At 39.9% G+C, this 18,083-nt stretch overlaps 2 protein-coding genes across 2 annotated transcripts; both read left to right on the top strand.

Moving 5' to 3' along the window:
- Positions 1-536: 536 nt before the first annotated feature.
- On the top strand, positions 537-9,963 carry slc25a43 (solute carrier family 25 member 43). The gene is made up of 5 exons (XM_083915608.1): positions 537-860; positions 4,235-4,476; positions 4,583-4,755; positions 7,357-7,491; positions 9,278-9,963. The coding sequence occupies exons 1-5, from the start codon at positions 589-591 to the stop codon at positions 9,488-9,490; spliced, it is 1,035 nt and encodes a 344-aa protein (XP_083771734.1). The 5' UTR covers positions 537-588; the 3' UTR covers positions 9,491-9,963.
- Positions 9,964-11,902: 1,939 nt separating this feature from the next.
- slc25a5 (solute carrier family 25 member 5) lies at positions 11,903-14,709 on the top strand. The gene is made up of 4 exons (XM_083914739.1): positions 11,903-12,099; positions 13,454-13,940; positions 14,042-14,182; positions 14,286-14,709. The coding sequence occupies exons 1-4, from the start codon at positions 11,989-11,991 to the stop codon at positions 14,441-14,443; spliced, it is 897 nt and encodes a 298-aa protein (XP_083770865.1). The 5' UTR covers positions 11,903-11,988; the 3' UTR covers positions 14,444-14,709.
- Positions 14,710-18,083: the final 3,374 nt, after the last annotated feature.

The raw sequence follows: 18,083 nt of genomic DNA, 5'->3' as shown, positions 1-18,083 counted from the left end.
TTAATAATCTGAAGCTGACATTTTTACCTGGCTATACCCAGTGTTTAGATCTGTTGTGGTATTTATGAAAAATAGCACATTTGTAATTAGATTATGCCTGTTTGCCCATGCAAACAAGCAATTTCGAAAAAACTTGTAATACATTTTTGTTTTTTATTGATGTAAGTTATTAACCCAGTAATTTTCATGGTGATATCTGAGGGTTATTTTAATTTCTCCCCTATTTGTGTGAGAAAAATAATGAATATTTGAATGCAAAGAGGATATTCTGGTCTTTTTCTTAACTTTCCCCTATTGGGATTCTTCTGTTTGATTTTTTTTCCTAACTTGGGACAAATTTAGGATACAAAATCAGTTAAATGTGCTTATTTTTTCATAAAATTACTAAGTACAGTGTGTATATTTAGTATTACTCTCTACAGCAGGTTTGAGGTCAGAGAGCGCCCCCTGGTGTTACCAAGGCAACACCGGAGAGCGCCCCCTGGTGTTACCAAGGAGACAGGGTCGAGGTGACGTGTTGTTTTTGTAACGGCTGATCGGGGCGGGACGCGGCCGTCTGATGTTTACATCAACAGCAGTCCGGCGGTGATGGCCTCCGTTAAAAAAGACGACCGACTCACCAGTTCTCAGAGCTTTACGTGCGTCGGTTTCTCCGGGTTTTTCAGTAAAACCGTCACGTCGCCTCTGGAGGTGGTTAAAATCAAAAGTCAGGTGGGCACCTTTCACTGTAAGAGGGGTTTATGGCACAGCTTCCGCCTCATCTACCAGAATGAGGGACTCAGAGGCTTTTGGAAAGGCAATCTGGCCTCTTGTCTGCGGTTGTTTCCCTACACAGCCGTCCATCTGTCCACATACAAAAAGTAAGTTTAAATCTTGGGACCTTAAACTTCTCTTATGTGTGTTTTGTTTATGCTAAATTAGCTTGTTAGCCATCTTGGTCAGCTGATTTAAGTTAGCATGTTTGTGTGACGAACAGTAAAAATAAAGAGACAATAACCTTCAGTAGAAGATAGTTTATGTTTTTAAATGTTTGACACCGTAAAAAAACTAAAATAGGGTGGTTTAAATGGTCTGTTTACACCATGGCCATAGAAAAAAGAAGGTTTATATTCATCTGTGAAGCTAAACATGTACTTCCTGTTTTGCAATAGGCGCACCCTCTGTTTTCAGCCAATCAGAAGGCTGCATCTGCTCAGTCGATGTTTAAAGGGTCAGCTGCTTTTGGTGCCCTGGGTTTTGTCTGACAGGTTGTCTGTTTTGCTGGAGTGGTTTAAACATTCAATAGTAGACTGGATATCTGTAATTCAATTCTTCTAGGTCAAACAGAACATTTCAGATACCCACAATGTGGCACGCCGGTTCGATTCCCGGCTGGGGCCCTTCCCTGTGGAGTTGGCAAGTTCTCCTCGTGTCTGTGTGGGTTTTCTCAAGGTTCCTCCCACAGTCCAAAGACGTGCATGTATTGATTAATTGATGACTCTAAATTGCCCGTAGCTGTGAATGGTTGGCCGTCTCTGTTTGTCTCTTTTGCCCCTTTTCAACCAAGATATTTTGGGGGCCGGTTCAGAGCCGCTGCCCAGTCTTGAACCGGTTCTTCCTGTTTCGACAGCCAAAGAACCGGCTCTCGGCCAGGAAAACTGGTTCAAGATCAGCACCAACTCTTTGCTGGTCTAGAACCGGCACCACTTCTTGGATGCTATAGAAAATGTTGTGATTTTAGAATTTGTTTATTTCATTGTTGTTGGTTTTTTTTTACTTTTCTAAAGAGATATCTTCTTTAGTTTTGCGTGGGTTTTCTCCGGGTTCTCCGGTTTCCTCCCACAATCCAAAAAAAATTTGGATAAAATTGTCATGGATATGTACAAGTGCAACTTGCCTAGTAAGAATTACATTAAAGATATCCAGAATGTTCATTGTAGATATCTAAAGTTGTAATTGTGGATATCTGAAATGTTATTTTTGACGAGTAAGAATTGAATTTCAACTCGGAGAAAAGGTATTATGGAAATCTAAAATGTAATTACACATAGGAGTTTGATTCAATTAAAGGTTATAACCTTCTTGCCATAGTCTGCCCCCAACCATGTCAATAGATTGTCTCCTAGAGCCGAAACTATTAGTTGATAAGTCAATGAAGAGCAAGTTAATTGGTAACTATTTAAGTAGCAAATAACTAATTCATTATCTTCATTTTTGATTAATCCGCTGATTCTTTGCTCGATAAATGGATTGAAGCTGAAGTTGGTAACATTTGCTGTTGGTTATATTTGCTGAAGCTGACACCGTATCCTGTCGGTAGTTCATGAGTAAATAATCTGTTAAAAAAATACACTTTATTCATGTACTAATTTAACAATATATGTTTAGCCTTCAGCTTTAGCTTCAACAGTTTAACTTTAAAACGACAGAAGAGGAGGAAAAATGTCCAGTTTCCAGAAGATGACAGTTTCAAACGTCTTGATTTGTCTTAACAACCGTCTGAATCCAAATATATTCAGTTTTCTACGACTACAAGTCAAAGAAAGTAGAAAATCAGCTGTTGCTTGCTCGTAGAAGGACATGAATGATGAATCAATATTCAGTAGTCGTTGTTTATTTTGTTCTGTAGATTCAGAAATAATTGAATCAAACAATTGCTCAGTTCAAATTCTGATAATCAACTAACTCAGTTAAATCATCCTTTAAAGAAAACACTTAAAATATTCTGGTTCCAGCCTCTCAAACGTGAATATATATTTTCTGGTTTTCTTTGTCTTCTGTGACGGTAAAATGAGTGAAACCTTTAATTCTGGGCTGTTTGTTGGACAAAAAAAACAAAGACAAGACAAGACAACTTTGGGTCCAGGAAGCTGTGATTGGCTTTTATTTTTTTATGAACTTTTTGGACATATTATCAAACAAATAATTCATCAATTAAGCAGTAAAAATAATAACTGAATTGATCATTAAAATGCGTGTCAGTTGACGGCCGGATCATGTGTGTATATATGTTCATACCTAGATTATATGTGGTTGATTCCTGGGGAAGAGGAAGTGTTGCCTGTGAGGCTGAACTCAGGGCAAATCACTCCTTTCGTTTCTGTCAGGTTACTACAGGACAAAACCATAGGTAGTTTGCTGGTAGCATGTGTGAATTATAAATATGCAGGTCAGCAGGTAGCCGTGGCAACAGTAATAAAGTGCACAGCCATAAATAATGAGTATCTCCTCTCAGGCTGCTGCACGTGTGTAAACCACCGCGTCCTCACTCCGCAAACCACCGCCCTGTAGCCGACTGTAGGACAGAACACAATGTTACAGACAACTTCCTCTTTCACACACACACACACACACACAAACACACACACACACACACACACACACACACACACACACACACACACACACACACACACACACACACACACACACACGGTGATTGAAACGTGACCTCAAGAATATCTTAGTTCCTTATTACTCCGGAAACATCAGGACCTGTCATGAGTTTTCTGATATAGTTAATATTTATTTATTTTCAAGTAATATAAAACAACAAAGCACAAAGGTGAATATTCATTTAGATAACGGTGCTTATTTATACATTGAACTAGGGCTGTAATGTGTTTTGATTACAGACTAATGTCTTTACTGGAAAATAAATGGTTGTTTTTGAATAACTCTTTACTGATTTCGGTTTTAAAATGATGATAAATTCCCATCACAGTCCTGAACCCAAGGTGACATCTTAAAATGTAAATATTCAGTTTAAATGAGAAGGCAAATCAATCATTAATAGTTTTGATAACTGATTAATTTGCAGCCTTTTTCTGTTTTATATAATTTTAAATTGAATGATTTTTTCTGGTCAAATTAAATAAGTTATTTGATTAGACGAAATGATGATGCCATAAACTGCAAATATTTACAGATTAAATTAAATTCACTCGATAGTAAACAGACTAAAGCAGCAAATCCTCACATTTGAAAAGCGTGAAGCATGAAATGTTTGGCTTTTTAATTTAGCTATAAAACTGATTTTGATTCCTAAAATAGGTGATAATTAATTTTCTATCTGTCGACCAATCAGTCAATCAACTAATCGTCTGAACACTGAAACACATTCTTGCATCAGGTGCATAATAGGATTGGAAAAGACAAAAAAAACCCACTGACAACAAAGGAAACATAAACAGAATCTGGAAACTTAAACTTTAACTTCAACTTAGTGTCGTGTATTTTGCTTCCCTGTGTCCAGGATCGTCCACCTGCACATGGATGAACTGGGCTTCATCTCTCAGTGGAGAGCCATATTCGCCGGCGGACTGGCTGGCGTAGCTGCTGCCCTGACCACGTACCCTCTGGAGGTGGCAGAAACCCGGCTCATCGTTCAGAACTGCACACAGCCCACGTACATCGGCGTAGTTCACACGCTCTCAAAGATCTACAGGAACGAGGGGCTGCTGGCTCTCTACAGGGGCTTCTCCCTCACTTTACTGGGTGCGTTTGCAACATTCATTACAGCCGTACGGTTAAAATACGTAGCATCCTCTGCTGATCAAAGGCACGGTACATTTCACTGAACGTACGTTTAATTTGCCCACAGGTGCGTTTCCCTTTTCCATGGGATGCTACGCGGTCTACATGAACTTGGACAAACTCTGGCAGGAGCCTCCTTTTCGCTTCACTCCCCTCCAGAACTTCATTAACGGCTGTCTCGCAGCCGGAGTCGCACAAACCCTCTCCTACCCTTTTGAAACTGTGAAACGGAAGATGCAGGTAATTTACCACCAGAACACTTCACCTTGTCCTTCAGCTTGTAGGTTATGTCTGTTGTTTTGCTTTTTTAAGGAGAACTGAAACAAACCTTTCAAACCAACTACAACTAAATTCATGAAAAGAATTAAAAAGAGATAAATAATACACAGTTTATTTCATTTATTTGACAAGGACAGTGCATATTAATGAACACTGATGTAAAAAGGACAGTTTTCATCTGTTGTCCCTGGCAACAAGTATTAGAGTCTGTTGAACGAGAAGCACTGGGTTTGACTTAAGGTGACACTTTTTATTTATTTCATAGCTGTCTTCTGTCTGCGCGTTTGTGGCTTAACCTCTGCAACGAGACAAGTAAAATATAGACTATATTCATGCCGGAGTTTTTGGTTTAGGTGGCCTCTTTTTGGCTCCTTAAAAGTAAAAGAATAAAAACAAGCAAAGGTAAATATAAAATGTAATTATGGAAATAAGATGCACGCAGCAACTTGTGGAACACGTTGCTAAAATTGATTCAGTCAACAGCCCTGTACAAGATAGAGAATGGATTTGGAATAATTTTATTTATGTATTTAACCGTTTATGTGAAAAAAACAACACAAGAGAAATGTGTTAGAAATATACTAGACATGTATTAAGAATAAAAACTAAAGGCAAAAACATACTTTTTCATACACTGGTCTGTTTGGGCTGTTTTTGCTTCCTTAACATTTCTTATTTTAGTTTATTTTTGTCTGTTTGCATCAGTAGTTTCCTCTTAAATTCACCAAAAGTTAACATTACATGAAGCCTCATTTGTATATTTAAAAATAAAATGTCACCCTTTTCACCTGTAGTGTCTCAAAATGTATGAATTTTAAAATAAATATCTTTATAGGCCGTTCTTACAACAACAACAAAAATGTTTCCAAATCCTCTTCAAATGTGCTTCGAGACTCTTTATAGTTTGTTTCTCATTTCTCTTAGTTGAAATGTTTTTGGAATAAAAACATAACAGATTTTCAGTATATTGGTTTGTTCTGGCTGCATTACCACCTTTAGTCCAGCAGGGGGCAGTAGATGAACCTTTCCTGGTCACTTAATCATCTCAATAAAGCATTTATTTTATTCAAATTGACCTTAATAATAGAGTCTGTTTCCATGTGTGTGTGTACAAACAGCTCGGTCACAGGAAAACACATCCATCTGCACCAATTTTCCCATGAAATGTCGTCTGAGACGCCCTCTGCATGTCTCAGAGGACACACAGGAACAATGGCGCTGTAAAGGACAAAATACTACATCCGGTTTTATCTGAGTATAATTAGATACCACAAGGTTCAACAGCAGCTGGGAATGTGAATGTGTCCCGGGCGTGCAGCAGCTATAGATAAGTCCTCTAAAGATAGCTGGTTACTGTCAGACAGCCGGCAAGGTGAGAGTTGTGTACGTCCAGCTCACTGAACCATCAGCGTATCATCTCACTATACAGGGCGGTGTTACGTAATGATTTAACTCTGGGATTCAGCTCTTGTCTAGGAAGTTAAAAATTAGAGAATGGACGACAGTAAAACAGCTGAGGATGTTTGCAGAAGCTCAGGGTCGTTGAGTATTGTTTAACTCGCTGGTTAGCGTGACCTTTCCTCCACAAATGAAGCTCTTTGAACACCCCGGTGTTTCCGTCGGGAACCTTGAAACATCTAAGGCTACTTTTCCTCTGAGCTTTTATTTAATGTTAACTTAGATAATTCTTTCATTTCTTAAAGCTTCCTTATCCCAAGTGACTGAATTTTCACTTCTTTTTTTTTACTTAACGGTTATGTAACGTTGTGTTAATGTTCTTCTCTTGTCCCCTTATCTAATTTTGTGACAGTGTTATTTTGCTTTTTAAATAAATTTGATATAAAGTACAAAAGTTCAAATGAGAAGTTGATTAAATCAGTCGAGGCCTTCACAAACAAAATATCTGAAAATAGCACCCGGGACAGGAAGATCTTTACAAATGAATTATTACAGGAATTTAAAACAAATTGGAGTAAAACAGGTAATTTAAATGGTGTTAAAGAAGAAAACTCACTGTTGTTTAAAGCGTGTTTATGTAAATGTGGAGCAGAGCTTCCGTGGTGGACCAGAGTGGTGCGAGTTGACTCACATAGTTTAGAATAAATAGTTTGTGATAAAACTATATTTATTATGTAGAATGAAAAAATGATAACTTCACTTTTTACAGTTTTAGTGTCACTGTTTGTCTTTTTTCACTGCATTTGTTTTGTCTTCACTTGTTTTTAAGTGGTTTTATAAAGGAAGGATGGGGAAATTTGGGTTTATTTAGAGTTTCGTGTTCGGTATTTTTCTTTGAAATGTGTTTAAACATTAAAAATCTAAAAATAAATTATTAAAAAGAAGACACACAAAGTGACAGGTATAAGAGTTAATCATAGAACAATTCTAAAGAGAGCAGAAGTCTACTCAGAAAAACACTGGTGTTATATATAACTTAATTAAAACTTTCCCCCCCAAAATATCTGTTGTCTTCACTTGACCTTTCTGGTTTTTGCTCTGCAGACACAAAGTGACATTTTGCTGATTCACTGCGGTTCATTTTCACTTTATTTCTCCTCTCAGGCGCAGAGTCCCCGTCTTCCTCATTTAGGCGGCGTTGACGTCCATTTCAGTGGAATGGTCGACTGTTTCATACAGGTTGTAAAAAACAAGGGCATCCTCTCACTGTGGAACGGCCTCACTGCCAGCACAATAAAGGTACAGTTTCACTTATATAATATTGTAATTATTATGTATATCTCAACCATGTATTGTACTCTCTATGGGTAGAGGACTGTCAGCTGTAGTTTGGAACTGAAATAGATGCACGTGCTCTGGGACACGAGTGACTTTATGACGGTGGGAGATTTCTAACCCCTGTCCTACGTAAGAGGGAGAGGGAGGACGGGGGAGGGGCGTGGAAAGTAATGTCCAGCGTGTAATTCATAGAGTGAGTATCAGGAGCAAAGGTGAGCGAAGTCTGTCTCTGGAACAGCATGCTCCACTCTCCTGTTTCAACTGCAAATGGTTGGACTTGATGAGCAATGTCAACCTGATTGGAAATAAGGTGCAGACACATTTAAAGGAAAGTTCAGATAGAGCTTAGAAATGTCAGTGTATGCTATATGTATACTAATTTATTTTCACCACTTAACCTTGTTGTACCTATTTGAACTTCACTTTTAGGGCTGGTGTCTCAAATTGATCCAGTAAAGGGTCACTGTGGCTGCAGGTTTTCATTCCAACCAAGCAAAAACACACCTGACTCGCCTTATTCAACCAACTGAATCGCCTTCACAGAGTTGGATTTGTAGGATCAGGTGTGGTTGGAATGAAAACCTGCAGCCACAGCGACCCTTTACGGGATCAGTTTGAGACACCTGTTTTAGGGGGAACTGGAGCCGTTAACTGTGCTCTCCTCAAAACCACCGGCCTTCACCGATAAAAACTAATTATACCTCACAGAACACAGGAGTCGCAGGTCTACCGCTGCCTCGATCTGTTAGATTGTTTGTTATTTTGTTAGTTCTTGAAGTGTTATTATGGCGCAAAATCATCCCATGGTCTTCTTTTGCACTTACATACATCAAATAATCCATCAAGACTATTAACGGAGAGATCGAGGAGAGTCGCTAACAGCTGGACGTGGCTAACACTGATTAGCTCGGGGCAGTACGGTGAAGGCATTAAAACGTCTTTTTTAACCACTAGCGCTGCTCAAAATAACACCAAACCTCTGCAGCAGCATGAGAAGAGTCCTTACACATAACACAAAGCACCAACAATGTAGTTAGTGAACCCAGAGTTTATTAAAAGAGTGTTACCAACTGGCCCCTGTACCAGCTCCTCTCATAGTAAAGCCCATTCAAGTGGATTACCAAAGTCAATCCAAAAGGAAGGAGCCCACTGGTGCTTTGTTTTCTGTCTAGGGACTCTTCTCATGCTGCTGCAGAGGTTTGGTGTTATTTTGAGCAGAATTAGTGGTTAAAAAAGACGTTTTAATGCCTTCGCCGCGCTGCCCCGAGCTAACCCGGCTGTTAGCGACTCTACCATATTTCTCGGTCAATAATTCATACACGAAAAAAACGGTCTCGAAGACTTATTTGATGAATGTACGTGCCAAAAAAGGCCATGTGATGATTTTGCAATTTTCCGCTTTAACCTCTTTTAAAACACTAACAAACGAACCGATCGAGGCAGCGTTAGAACAGCAACTCCCGTGTTCTGTGGGGTAAAATTACAGTTTTTGTCAAAGGAGTCTGGTGGCTTCAACAAGAGCATAAAACGGCTGCGTAAAACTCCAACAGAACTTTCTGACTGTAAGGCCAAGTGGTGACAATAGCGTAAACTTAAATTGTCCACGGCAAACTATCCCTTTAATCACACTTTTCATACCCAGACCGCAGCGTTCTCAGTGAGGATTTATGTCCAGTTTAAATCACGTGAAGTGTTGCCGTCACACTGAAAGACTCTCTTCTCCACCTCCAAACCTCTTCCCCCACAGATCGTTCCCTACTTCGGCCTTCTTTTCACCTGCTTCGAGATGTGTAAGCAGGTCTGCCTTTACCGCAACGGCTACATCGTCTCACCCCTGAGCTACAAACTTGCCCCGGGGGTCGACCAGAGCCTCGGGCCGTACGAGCTGGAAGACGCAAAACGCTACTTGAAAAACAGGAACTTTGGGTCAGGGGGGTCATCTTTTGGAAACCGCTGGTGAAACAGACGGCTGACCACACTTTACCAGCACAACGATATACTTCTGAGGCTTGTTTTATCTGTAAAAAATGACATTTCAGGTTTCATGTCTTCATAGAAGGCGTTAATATGCATTTACATCATGGTCTGTCATCACCCGTCTACCTCTTTCACAAACGTTTTTTACCTGACAGTGTTTTTTCTTTGACGTATTTCCTCACCCTTCCTGTCTTCCCATGAATGTTTTAACCAAACAGTGTGTGCCTTGAGCATTAGCTATTTATTTTAGGGCATATTTCAGTTATTTACATTGACCAGTGCCATACTGTAGTCTATTTAAATAATGCTGTATCTTTAGATCATATTTCTAATGTATGAAGAATGTAAAAACGTTGATGCTTCTTACGTTTGTATGTTACGTTCAATCATGTAAATGTGCTAACATTGATTTCGATGGAAGAAATGTGCTTAAAACATTAAAATTTCATTGACACATTTCTTGTTCTTTTGTGTGTTTTTGTCTTAATTATGAGCAGCCGTGGTATTGTTTTCATCTCGTGAGTCTGCGTGTCATCGTGGCAAAATGTTGTCCTGGAGACGCCGACTTTAGCGGGAACTAACACGGAGGTGGTTCTAAGTGTTTAGCAAGGGGTTTGTCTTTTGTCACTGCGATAGCATCCTCAACGTGCAAGATACAGTCGCAAAACTTTTCAGGTGTGTAGTTGAGCTCAAAATGAAGGCAGAGCTCAAAGACGGGTGTGATCCGAGCAAGAGCGCCAGAGTTGGGGTGGGGGGTTAAATCTCGTTTTTAAAGGTTTTTCATAGACTGTTTAAAAAATGGACGTAGTCTCTCTGTTGAGGTCCGTTCTCTCAACTTGATCCAATCGTCCTCACCTACGGGACTCGCCATCTTGTCAGACTTTGACTCCGCCTTATTTCCTCGTCCCAAAAAAGAGCATGTATGTGACGTTGGGGGGAGGGCGATACGTCCATCTGGCTGACGTTTACCTTCGAGGAGAAGTGAGGGCCAGAGGCTATCTGTCACTCAAGAGGCCACGCCCCTAATTATTCATAAATTTAACCTCCAATAAAATAAAAACTAGCCTGGTACAAAAAAATTCACCCCCTCAGTGTTGTCATGGAGATATGACCTAAACATACAGACTAGAATGTTTTTTTGTACCAGGCCTTAAACAGGTTTAATGATGCTGTGAAATCGTCCTTTTTAACATGGGTGTCGATGAGAAACTGCTCTATTGTGAAACCTGCCCCTGGTGCACACTCGGAGAACTGCAGTTTTGGCACTTCCTTATTGGATCAAGCAGGAAATCACTGTGGTGGGGGCTTAGTTGTGAACTAAGGACACTAAAGTAAACGGTCGAGGCAGCGGTCGAACAGCAACTCCTGTGTCCAAACTGAGCGTGTGCCGACCACAATCTACTGAATAAATGAATGAATGAACTTTGCGAGCAGGTACATTTTTTCTTGCATTCCTCCCCCGAGTCAACCATAAAATAAAATGATCCAATAAAACAGTCAAGACAAAAAAGAAATAACATTTTAAACGGTTTCCTTTAAAATCTAAAAGCAACCACACAAAACCAGAGTATTTAAAGTGCAGAGTGACCGTAAGATGCAGGTGTCCTCTGCCATGTTTTGTAAATATGTCTTCCCCGGTGTAGTGACCCTGTTGGAAACACACTGACACTGGTTGAGTAGCTCAAACGTCACCACGTCACTACATATCTGCAGGTCTTTTAAATCCAGACTGAAGACTTCTCTGTTTGCTTTTCAGTAAACTGCACCGTAACTCCTGTAACTGTATTAATCTTTTGTATTTGTTTTAAATGACCTTGTTGTTGAATTGTACTACACAAATAACCTTCAAACCAAATATCTGAACTACCCTTTAATATCTGCACTCTGCTAACTGATTTTCAATTAATGTTCTTGTGTTTCATGAGTATTCACGACAGCACGTCCACCAGGCTGACTTGATGTGTACTTAATGTGCTTGGAGAGGTCAGCTGACAGCTTCCACGTGGACCCAGTCAGCTGATTCAATCATGTCCTCCTCCATACTGTGGGAAACTGAGTGGCAGCCAAAGGTCATCAACAGAGGGGATGCCCTTGAGCCTTTTAGGCCCCAGCTGCTTCAAAAACGGACATTTGACTGTGAACCACTTTAAAACAGATGCACAGTTGTGTCGAGATGCGATTCAATCAGAAAATCTACTGATTAAAGTGACACGATTTGGTTTTTGTCCTGCAGAGAGTTCACTGGTGAGTGAGTGACAGCACCAACATCTGAATCAGAGGACATCAGTGAAGCCCCGCCCACCGCTCCTGCAGCCGACCAATCAGACGCACGAGTGGAAGTTCACGGTTTCTCTCGCGTTCAGTCTTCTTAAATCCCCTCTCCTCCACACCGGAGTCGGCCATTTCAACTCCACCGGCAGGCAGACAGGCAGGCAGGCAGACCCCCTTTAGACCGACGGCGTGTGATAACAGCACCTGAAGATGAGTGAGACAGCTATTTCCTTCGCCAAGGACTTCTTGGCTGGTGGTATCGCCGCTGCCATCTCCAAAACAGCTGTAGCCCCCATCGAGAGAGTGAAGCTTCTCCTCCAGGTGAGTGTTCACATGGTTATTTCTCAAGACGCTTTAATGATCTGCAGCTGTTGTTAATTAGAGGCTGCGTGTTCGTGCGTGCAACCCCAAACTAGGTGATCTTATCCTGCAGGAAGGGCAGAAAGGGGCCGGAGGGGGGGTTGAATCAGCTGTAATGACTCTATTTGGGTAATGACATAATGTAAAGATGGTGCATTAAGGGTATAAGCTGGAGTTTAAACGGTGAATCCGAGCAGCTGTGTCAGTTTGCTGCAGACCCACAGTTAAGAGCTGCGCGCAAACGATGCGCATAGAGCCTGTTACGTAATGCACCGGCCTGCGAGCTGCAGTCTTGCCAAGCAAAAACGCAGTAATGTAAAAGTCTGAAATGACCTTCTGCTGTGAGTGTGGCGTTCAGGGGCGCGCATTTTACATGTCAGGGCGTTTAGATTGGCTTGACCACAAACAGCCAAGGTCACAGCAAGGTTTGCGCCATGGCACTCCACTGCGCATTGGGCCTGAGCTCAGGAGGAGGAGGAAGAGGAAGAGGAGGGGCTGTGCATAGTTGAATGGCTGCCATCAGAGTTGTACTCTCTCTCACATGGATGCAAATGTGTCAGACAGACACATGGAAGTCATGATTATTTATGAGTTAAAAAAGTTAAATGTAGATGCAAACTTAACATCAAAGACTTTAAATAAACTGGTGCTTTGGAGTCTTTGACCTCCATCTTTGGTGTGCCTGAAGAATTCACACACTTTTGCATCTCTGGTTGCCTGTAGATGTATTTCCCTTCATTAGATGGATAAGAATCTTCCCTCCCCTAACTCTGGGCTAAAGGATCTAATGTGGTTTTTACATTTAGAAGAAATCAAGTACAGTATTAGGGGGTGACATTGACATCTGACATTTTTGTATAAAACTTCTCATTTTCATCAATTCCCTTCCCTCCCTAGATGATTAAGATAGATGGGTCTAATCTAAGATAAACTGATGTTACTATTTTTATTTTGTTTCTAGTTAGGATTTGGAGAGAGGCCAGTAATTGTCTTTTGTGCGATGATATGGTGGTTGAACTCCAGGCCCAACATTTACATAGTGTTAGATATATTTTTTTTCTCCCAAGCATTTTGAATCCCTCCTCTAAATGTCCTTTTTTTACGTGTTTTTGTTGGTTTAATTACTGTTCACCCCTCCTGCTTTTGTTCGTGTTCTAAAAGGGGGGAAAATGGGTGAAATGTATCCTTACTGATTGAACATGTATTGTGTTGTGATAACCCAATAAAGCTATGTATGGGGGAAAAAAAGATCAGCTTATCCTGCGTGTTATTTTATGATCCCTAATGCACGGCCGTACCTCTGCTTTGATTACAGGTGCAACATGCCAGCAAACAGATTACAGCTGACATGCAGTACAAAGGCATCGTGGACTGCATTGTCCGTATCCCCAAAGAGCAGGGCTTCCTCTCGTTCTGGAGAGGCAATCTGGCCAACGTCATCAGATACTTCCCCACTCAGGCCCTCAACTTTGCTTTCAAGGACAAGTACAAGAAGATTTTCCTCGACGGCGTTGACAAACGCAAGCAGTTCTGGAGATACTTTGCAGGTAACCTGGCATCTGGTGGCGCGGCCGGAGCCACTTCTCTCTGTTTTGTCTACCCCCTCGACTTCGCCAGAACACGCCTGGCTGCTGATGTTGGCAAAGCTGGAGCAGGGCGTGAGTTCAGTGGCCTGGGAGACTGCTTGGTGAAGATCTCCAGGTCTGATGGCATCAAGGGTCTGTACCAGGGCTTCAGCGTGTCCGTGCAGGGCATCATCATCTACAGAGCAGCCTACTTTGGCGTCTACGACACAGCAAAGGGTGGGTTTTCATCATCAGGCGTTGCCAGGTTTGATGTGTCTCATCTCAGTGGAGCTTTCTGAGATGTTAGTTAACCCTCCTGCTTGATGTTTCTCTTACAGGCATGCTTCCAGACCCCAAGAACACCCACATTTTCGTCAGCTGGATGATCGCTCAGTCTGTGACTGCGGTCGCTGGCTTCGTGTCCTACCCCTTCGACACTGTCCGTCGTCGCATGATGATGCAGTCTGGACGCAAAGGAGGTAATAAAATACAGCGTGACAAAGTAAAACTTCCTGTTTCTTTAGCTGCTGGTACTTGAATAAAGGTGTGACATCTTTTTTGTAATTCTGTTTTCCCCCTCAGCCGACATCATGTACAGCGGCACCCTTGACTGCTGGAAGAAGATCGCACGTGACGAGGGCTCCAAGGCCTTCTTCAAGGGGGCCTGGTCCAACGTGCTCAGGGGCATGGGCGGCGCCTTCGTGCTCGTCTTGTATGATGAGCTTAAGAAAGTCCTCTAAATTGTGTTTTTTGTATGTCCACTGTTCATGTTGTGAAGTTTAACTGTAACATATCTTGTACATTTGGAAGAACTTTAAATGCCACTCTATATTTATAGGGACCAGCTGGTATTTTCTACTAGTTGCACTGGGGGAATCTGTTATGCGCTCTTCTCTTGGCCCGTGCTTCGTTCCTTATTTTCTTGTTTTGCCTGTCACCAGAATGTCATTCCCTAAACACAGGAACCCTGCCTACAAAAAAGAAATAAACACAACCTACTGAGTGACTCTCCTGCCATAGTGTCATGTTTGAAGGGTGCCATTACAGACGGGGTGACGGGAGCGTCCTGGCAGCTCTCGCCCTCTGTCGTGTTGCTTCAGGAAGCCATTTGGCAGCCTCCTCCTGTGTGAAGTGTAAGCTTAGAGCTGCAGAGTCTCCCAGGTTGTAGTTGGGGGCGAGCCAAAATCAGCTGAGGAAGTTGACCCGCTGACAATATTTAAGGCATGCAGAGGCACGCTTGCAGAAAAGAAAAGGGAAGGATAAGCTTTACTTATCAGTGTATTTCACATTATCTGATAGTTCTGCAGAAAAGCAGCCTGGATCACCTATCGCAAGGTGGATTAATACGTTTTTAATAAATGTACTTTTATCTCCTGCCATGTCCCTTCTGACTGGTGTGGTGTTATCATGGTCACGTGATCTCTATCTCTTAAAGTGTGTTAAAAATATTACAGCTATTTATTACAGTAAAGAAGCAAAGGGCACCAAGATGGTTTCATCGTAGGCTTTTAGGCCGGTGTTCATGTGTATTTTAAGGGGGTTGAATTCCTCCTGAAATGTGATCTTATCGGCCGTAAAGAAGCACGTGATTGTCGCCTACACAGGCCGGGACACCGTGTCCTTTCGTCTCTTAACAGGAGTTTGAACTGGTCATTCTGTTTTAGCAGATTCTCAACTTGTCTGAGTGCAATCAAGCGGCGTACATTGAATTAAACTTTTTGGACTAATTGATATCTAAGTAATATACTCTCACTTTGTGTGATGAAGTACAAGGTCACAGGACCACTCGGCAGCTTTGATCATAGACCAATTAAAAAGCTGCTGCCCCTCACTTTATACAACATGGGACCTTTCATTTGCAGTCTCTTACTGTATTTAGTGTGATTTACATTTTGATGTACTTATAAGAGTAAAATGAAAAACCTGACGCTGATATCTTATACAAAAGCACACACACATTGTAGACACAATCACCGTCTTGGACACTTAACCCAGACGGAGCTTGAATGGAGGACGTAACTCTTATTTTAGCAACAGTATCAGATTACGTGATTTACTCAACGAGACAGTCTAAGCTCCTTTGCAGAAAGTCTTGGGGGTAACTGCTAACCTAGATAAACATTAAGTTTCCACACTGTTTTGACCGCTCCGTCCTCCAGACATCCCTCTCAGCAGGAAACATACCCACACACACACACACACACACACACACACACACACACACACACACACACACACACACACACACACACTTAAGCCTTCATTCAGAAATCCTCTTTTTTCTGCAGCTCCGTTACAACTCTCATGAGGATTAGAACATTAAGAGCGACAGGGATCACAGCCATTTTCACTCTGTGTGCTTTGAAGACGTCGTGCCTTCTCAAGGTCAAGTCCGGCCATCTACACATTTTCAGTGTGTGTTAAATTAGCTGTTCCTGATACAATGATCCTAAATGTGCACTATAATTCATATATATTCTCAATATTTAGACACAATACACCTTAAAACATGTTCTGTTAATGCAAAGTATGAGTAAAGATATTCCTGCAGATTGTGACTTCAGAATTATAAAGTATTTAAAGTATAAACAATTGTGAATGAAAACCCATGCAGAGAACTGCAGGATGAACCAAAAAGTGTGACACACTGATTGAAAAGGGAGTTTTATTTCCAATTATTTTGACAGTAAATGCTCTGACATGACAAACAGAAACACCTGGTGTTACTTCTTTGGGTTTGAGGTGGAAGAAGTAAAGTTTCCTCATAAAGCACAATTAAAAAAAGACAGAAGAGTCACTGGAGCTTCAGCCCTTCACATTAAAAGCTTCTGTCGGGAACCCTGCTGCGTAATTATGCTGAGAGACTGAATTACGTCATAAATCCACCGGGTCATGCAGGTTTACACTCATTAGGAAAACACAGAACACTCATCTGTGCAGTCTAAAGGCAGTATTTATTGTTAGTATAGTTACAGAGTATTTAATGTTTGTATAATAACTTTATTTATGATGTTGAGAGCATCATATGAGTCATTTAATATCACTATGGTCTTTTTCGTTTAAAGTTTTTCGCCATTTTCATTGATTTCTAAAGTTTATATACTGTCATTTTTAGCGTGTAGGTTCATAGTTTCCTCCTTTACATATGCATTATTCTACTCATCTGTGCAGTTAAAAGGCAGTATTTATTGTTAGTATAGTTACAGATTATTTAATGTTTGTATAATAACTTTATTTATGATGTTGAGAGCATCATATGAGTCATTTAACATCACTAAAGGTCTTTTTCGTTTTAAGGTTTTTCGCCTCAGACATGAAAATTAAATCCATTTTCATTGATTTCTAAAGTTTATTTACTGCCATTTTTAGTGCGTATGTTCATAGTTTCCTCCTTTACAGATGTATTATTATATTTTATTATATTTGTTGTTAAATGTACACTTAATGTCTTCCTTATCACCTGTGTCTTCAGTTGTATTCAGCTGTAGAGCAGTTTTAACGCCACCTTGTGGCTTTAACCGCCTGAAATCAGAAACACGTTTATTGCCAAGTGAGTTTTTATGTATAAGGAATTTAACTTGTGGTGCAATAATAAAAGAAATAATATACAGAAAATGAAAAAAAAAAATTAGGCTACTACAAGAGTCAAAAATAAATAAATCGAACAGTAAAAAATATAAATCTGGTTTTTAAATGTGCAGAATTTTAATTAAATATGATGGATGTGTAAATATTTACAGTATGAAACATAAAGAACATTTTTAATAAGGTTTACAGTTAAACAATATTAAAAGATCATAAAAGGTCATTTATTTATTTATGTAATTGTTCAGGCATCTGCAGATACATTTTTTTTGTTTTTCTTATTTACTTTTCTATTTCTTTTTTATTTATAAAATCTAAATACATCATAAGAATCATATGTAAGCAAATGTAAGTTTATGTTACTACACTCCTGATGTAAAATAGGCTAAATGTGCTTAACTGTTATAGCTATTTTATTTTTTTTAAATATCTTTTAACATATATATTTAAAAAACATAGAAAATATAATATACGTCAATATTTATTATATTTGTTTATATATAATAAATACATAAATAATATTCTATATTTAATATTTGAATGATCTACTTATAATTAGTAGTTTTAAAGTTTTAAATTAAATATATATCATAAATAATAAAATAATAAATATTATAATACATATGTGTATAAACATATATATATATACCAAACAGCTACAATGGTATAATATAATATAATATAATATAATATAATATAATATAACATGGATAAACCTGCTGTCAGGTAAAGCTGTAACCTGTAGATATAATATAATATAATATAAATTAATATAATATAATATAATATAATATA

This window comes from Echiichthys vipera, assembly GCF_963691815.1.
Source record: "Echiichthys vipera genome assembly, chromosome: 6".
NCBI lineage: Eukaryota > Metazoa > Chordata > Actinopteri > Perciformes > Trachinidae > Echiichthys > Echiichthys vipera.
Note: the sequence above shows the minus strand (reverse complement) of the source record. Positions and strands in the feature narration are given on the sequence as shown.

Bases quoted from the DNA above. Each gene is read 5' to 3' on its own strand.
- slc25a43 (XM_083915608.1), top strand. From the start codon at position 589: ATGGCCTCCGTTAAAAAAGACGACCGACTCACCAGTTCTCAGAGCTTT. The intron at 4,756-7,356 runs GTAATTTACCAC...TTCTCCTCTCAG, and splicing joins CTGTGAAACGGAAGATGCAG to GCGCAGAGTCCCCGTCTTCC. The intron at 7,492-9,277 runs GTACAGTTTCAC...CTTCCCCCACAG, and splicing joins TCACTGCCAGCACAATAAAG to ATCGTTCCCTACTTCGGCCT.
- slc25a5 (XM_083914739.1), top strand. From the start codon at position 11,989: ATGAGTGAGACAGCTATTTCCTTCGCCAAGGACTTCTTGGCTGGTGGT. The intron at 12,100-13,453 runs GTGAGTGTTCAC...CTTTGATTACAG, and splicing joins GAGTGAAGCTTCTCCTCCAG to GTGCAACATGCCAGCAAACA. The intron at 14,183-14,285 runs GTAATAAAATAC...TTTCCCCCTCAG, and splicing joins GCAGTCTGGACGCAAAGGAG to CCGACATCATGTACAGCGGC.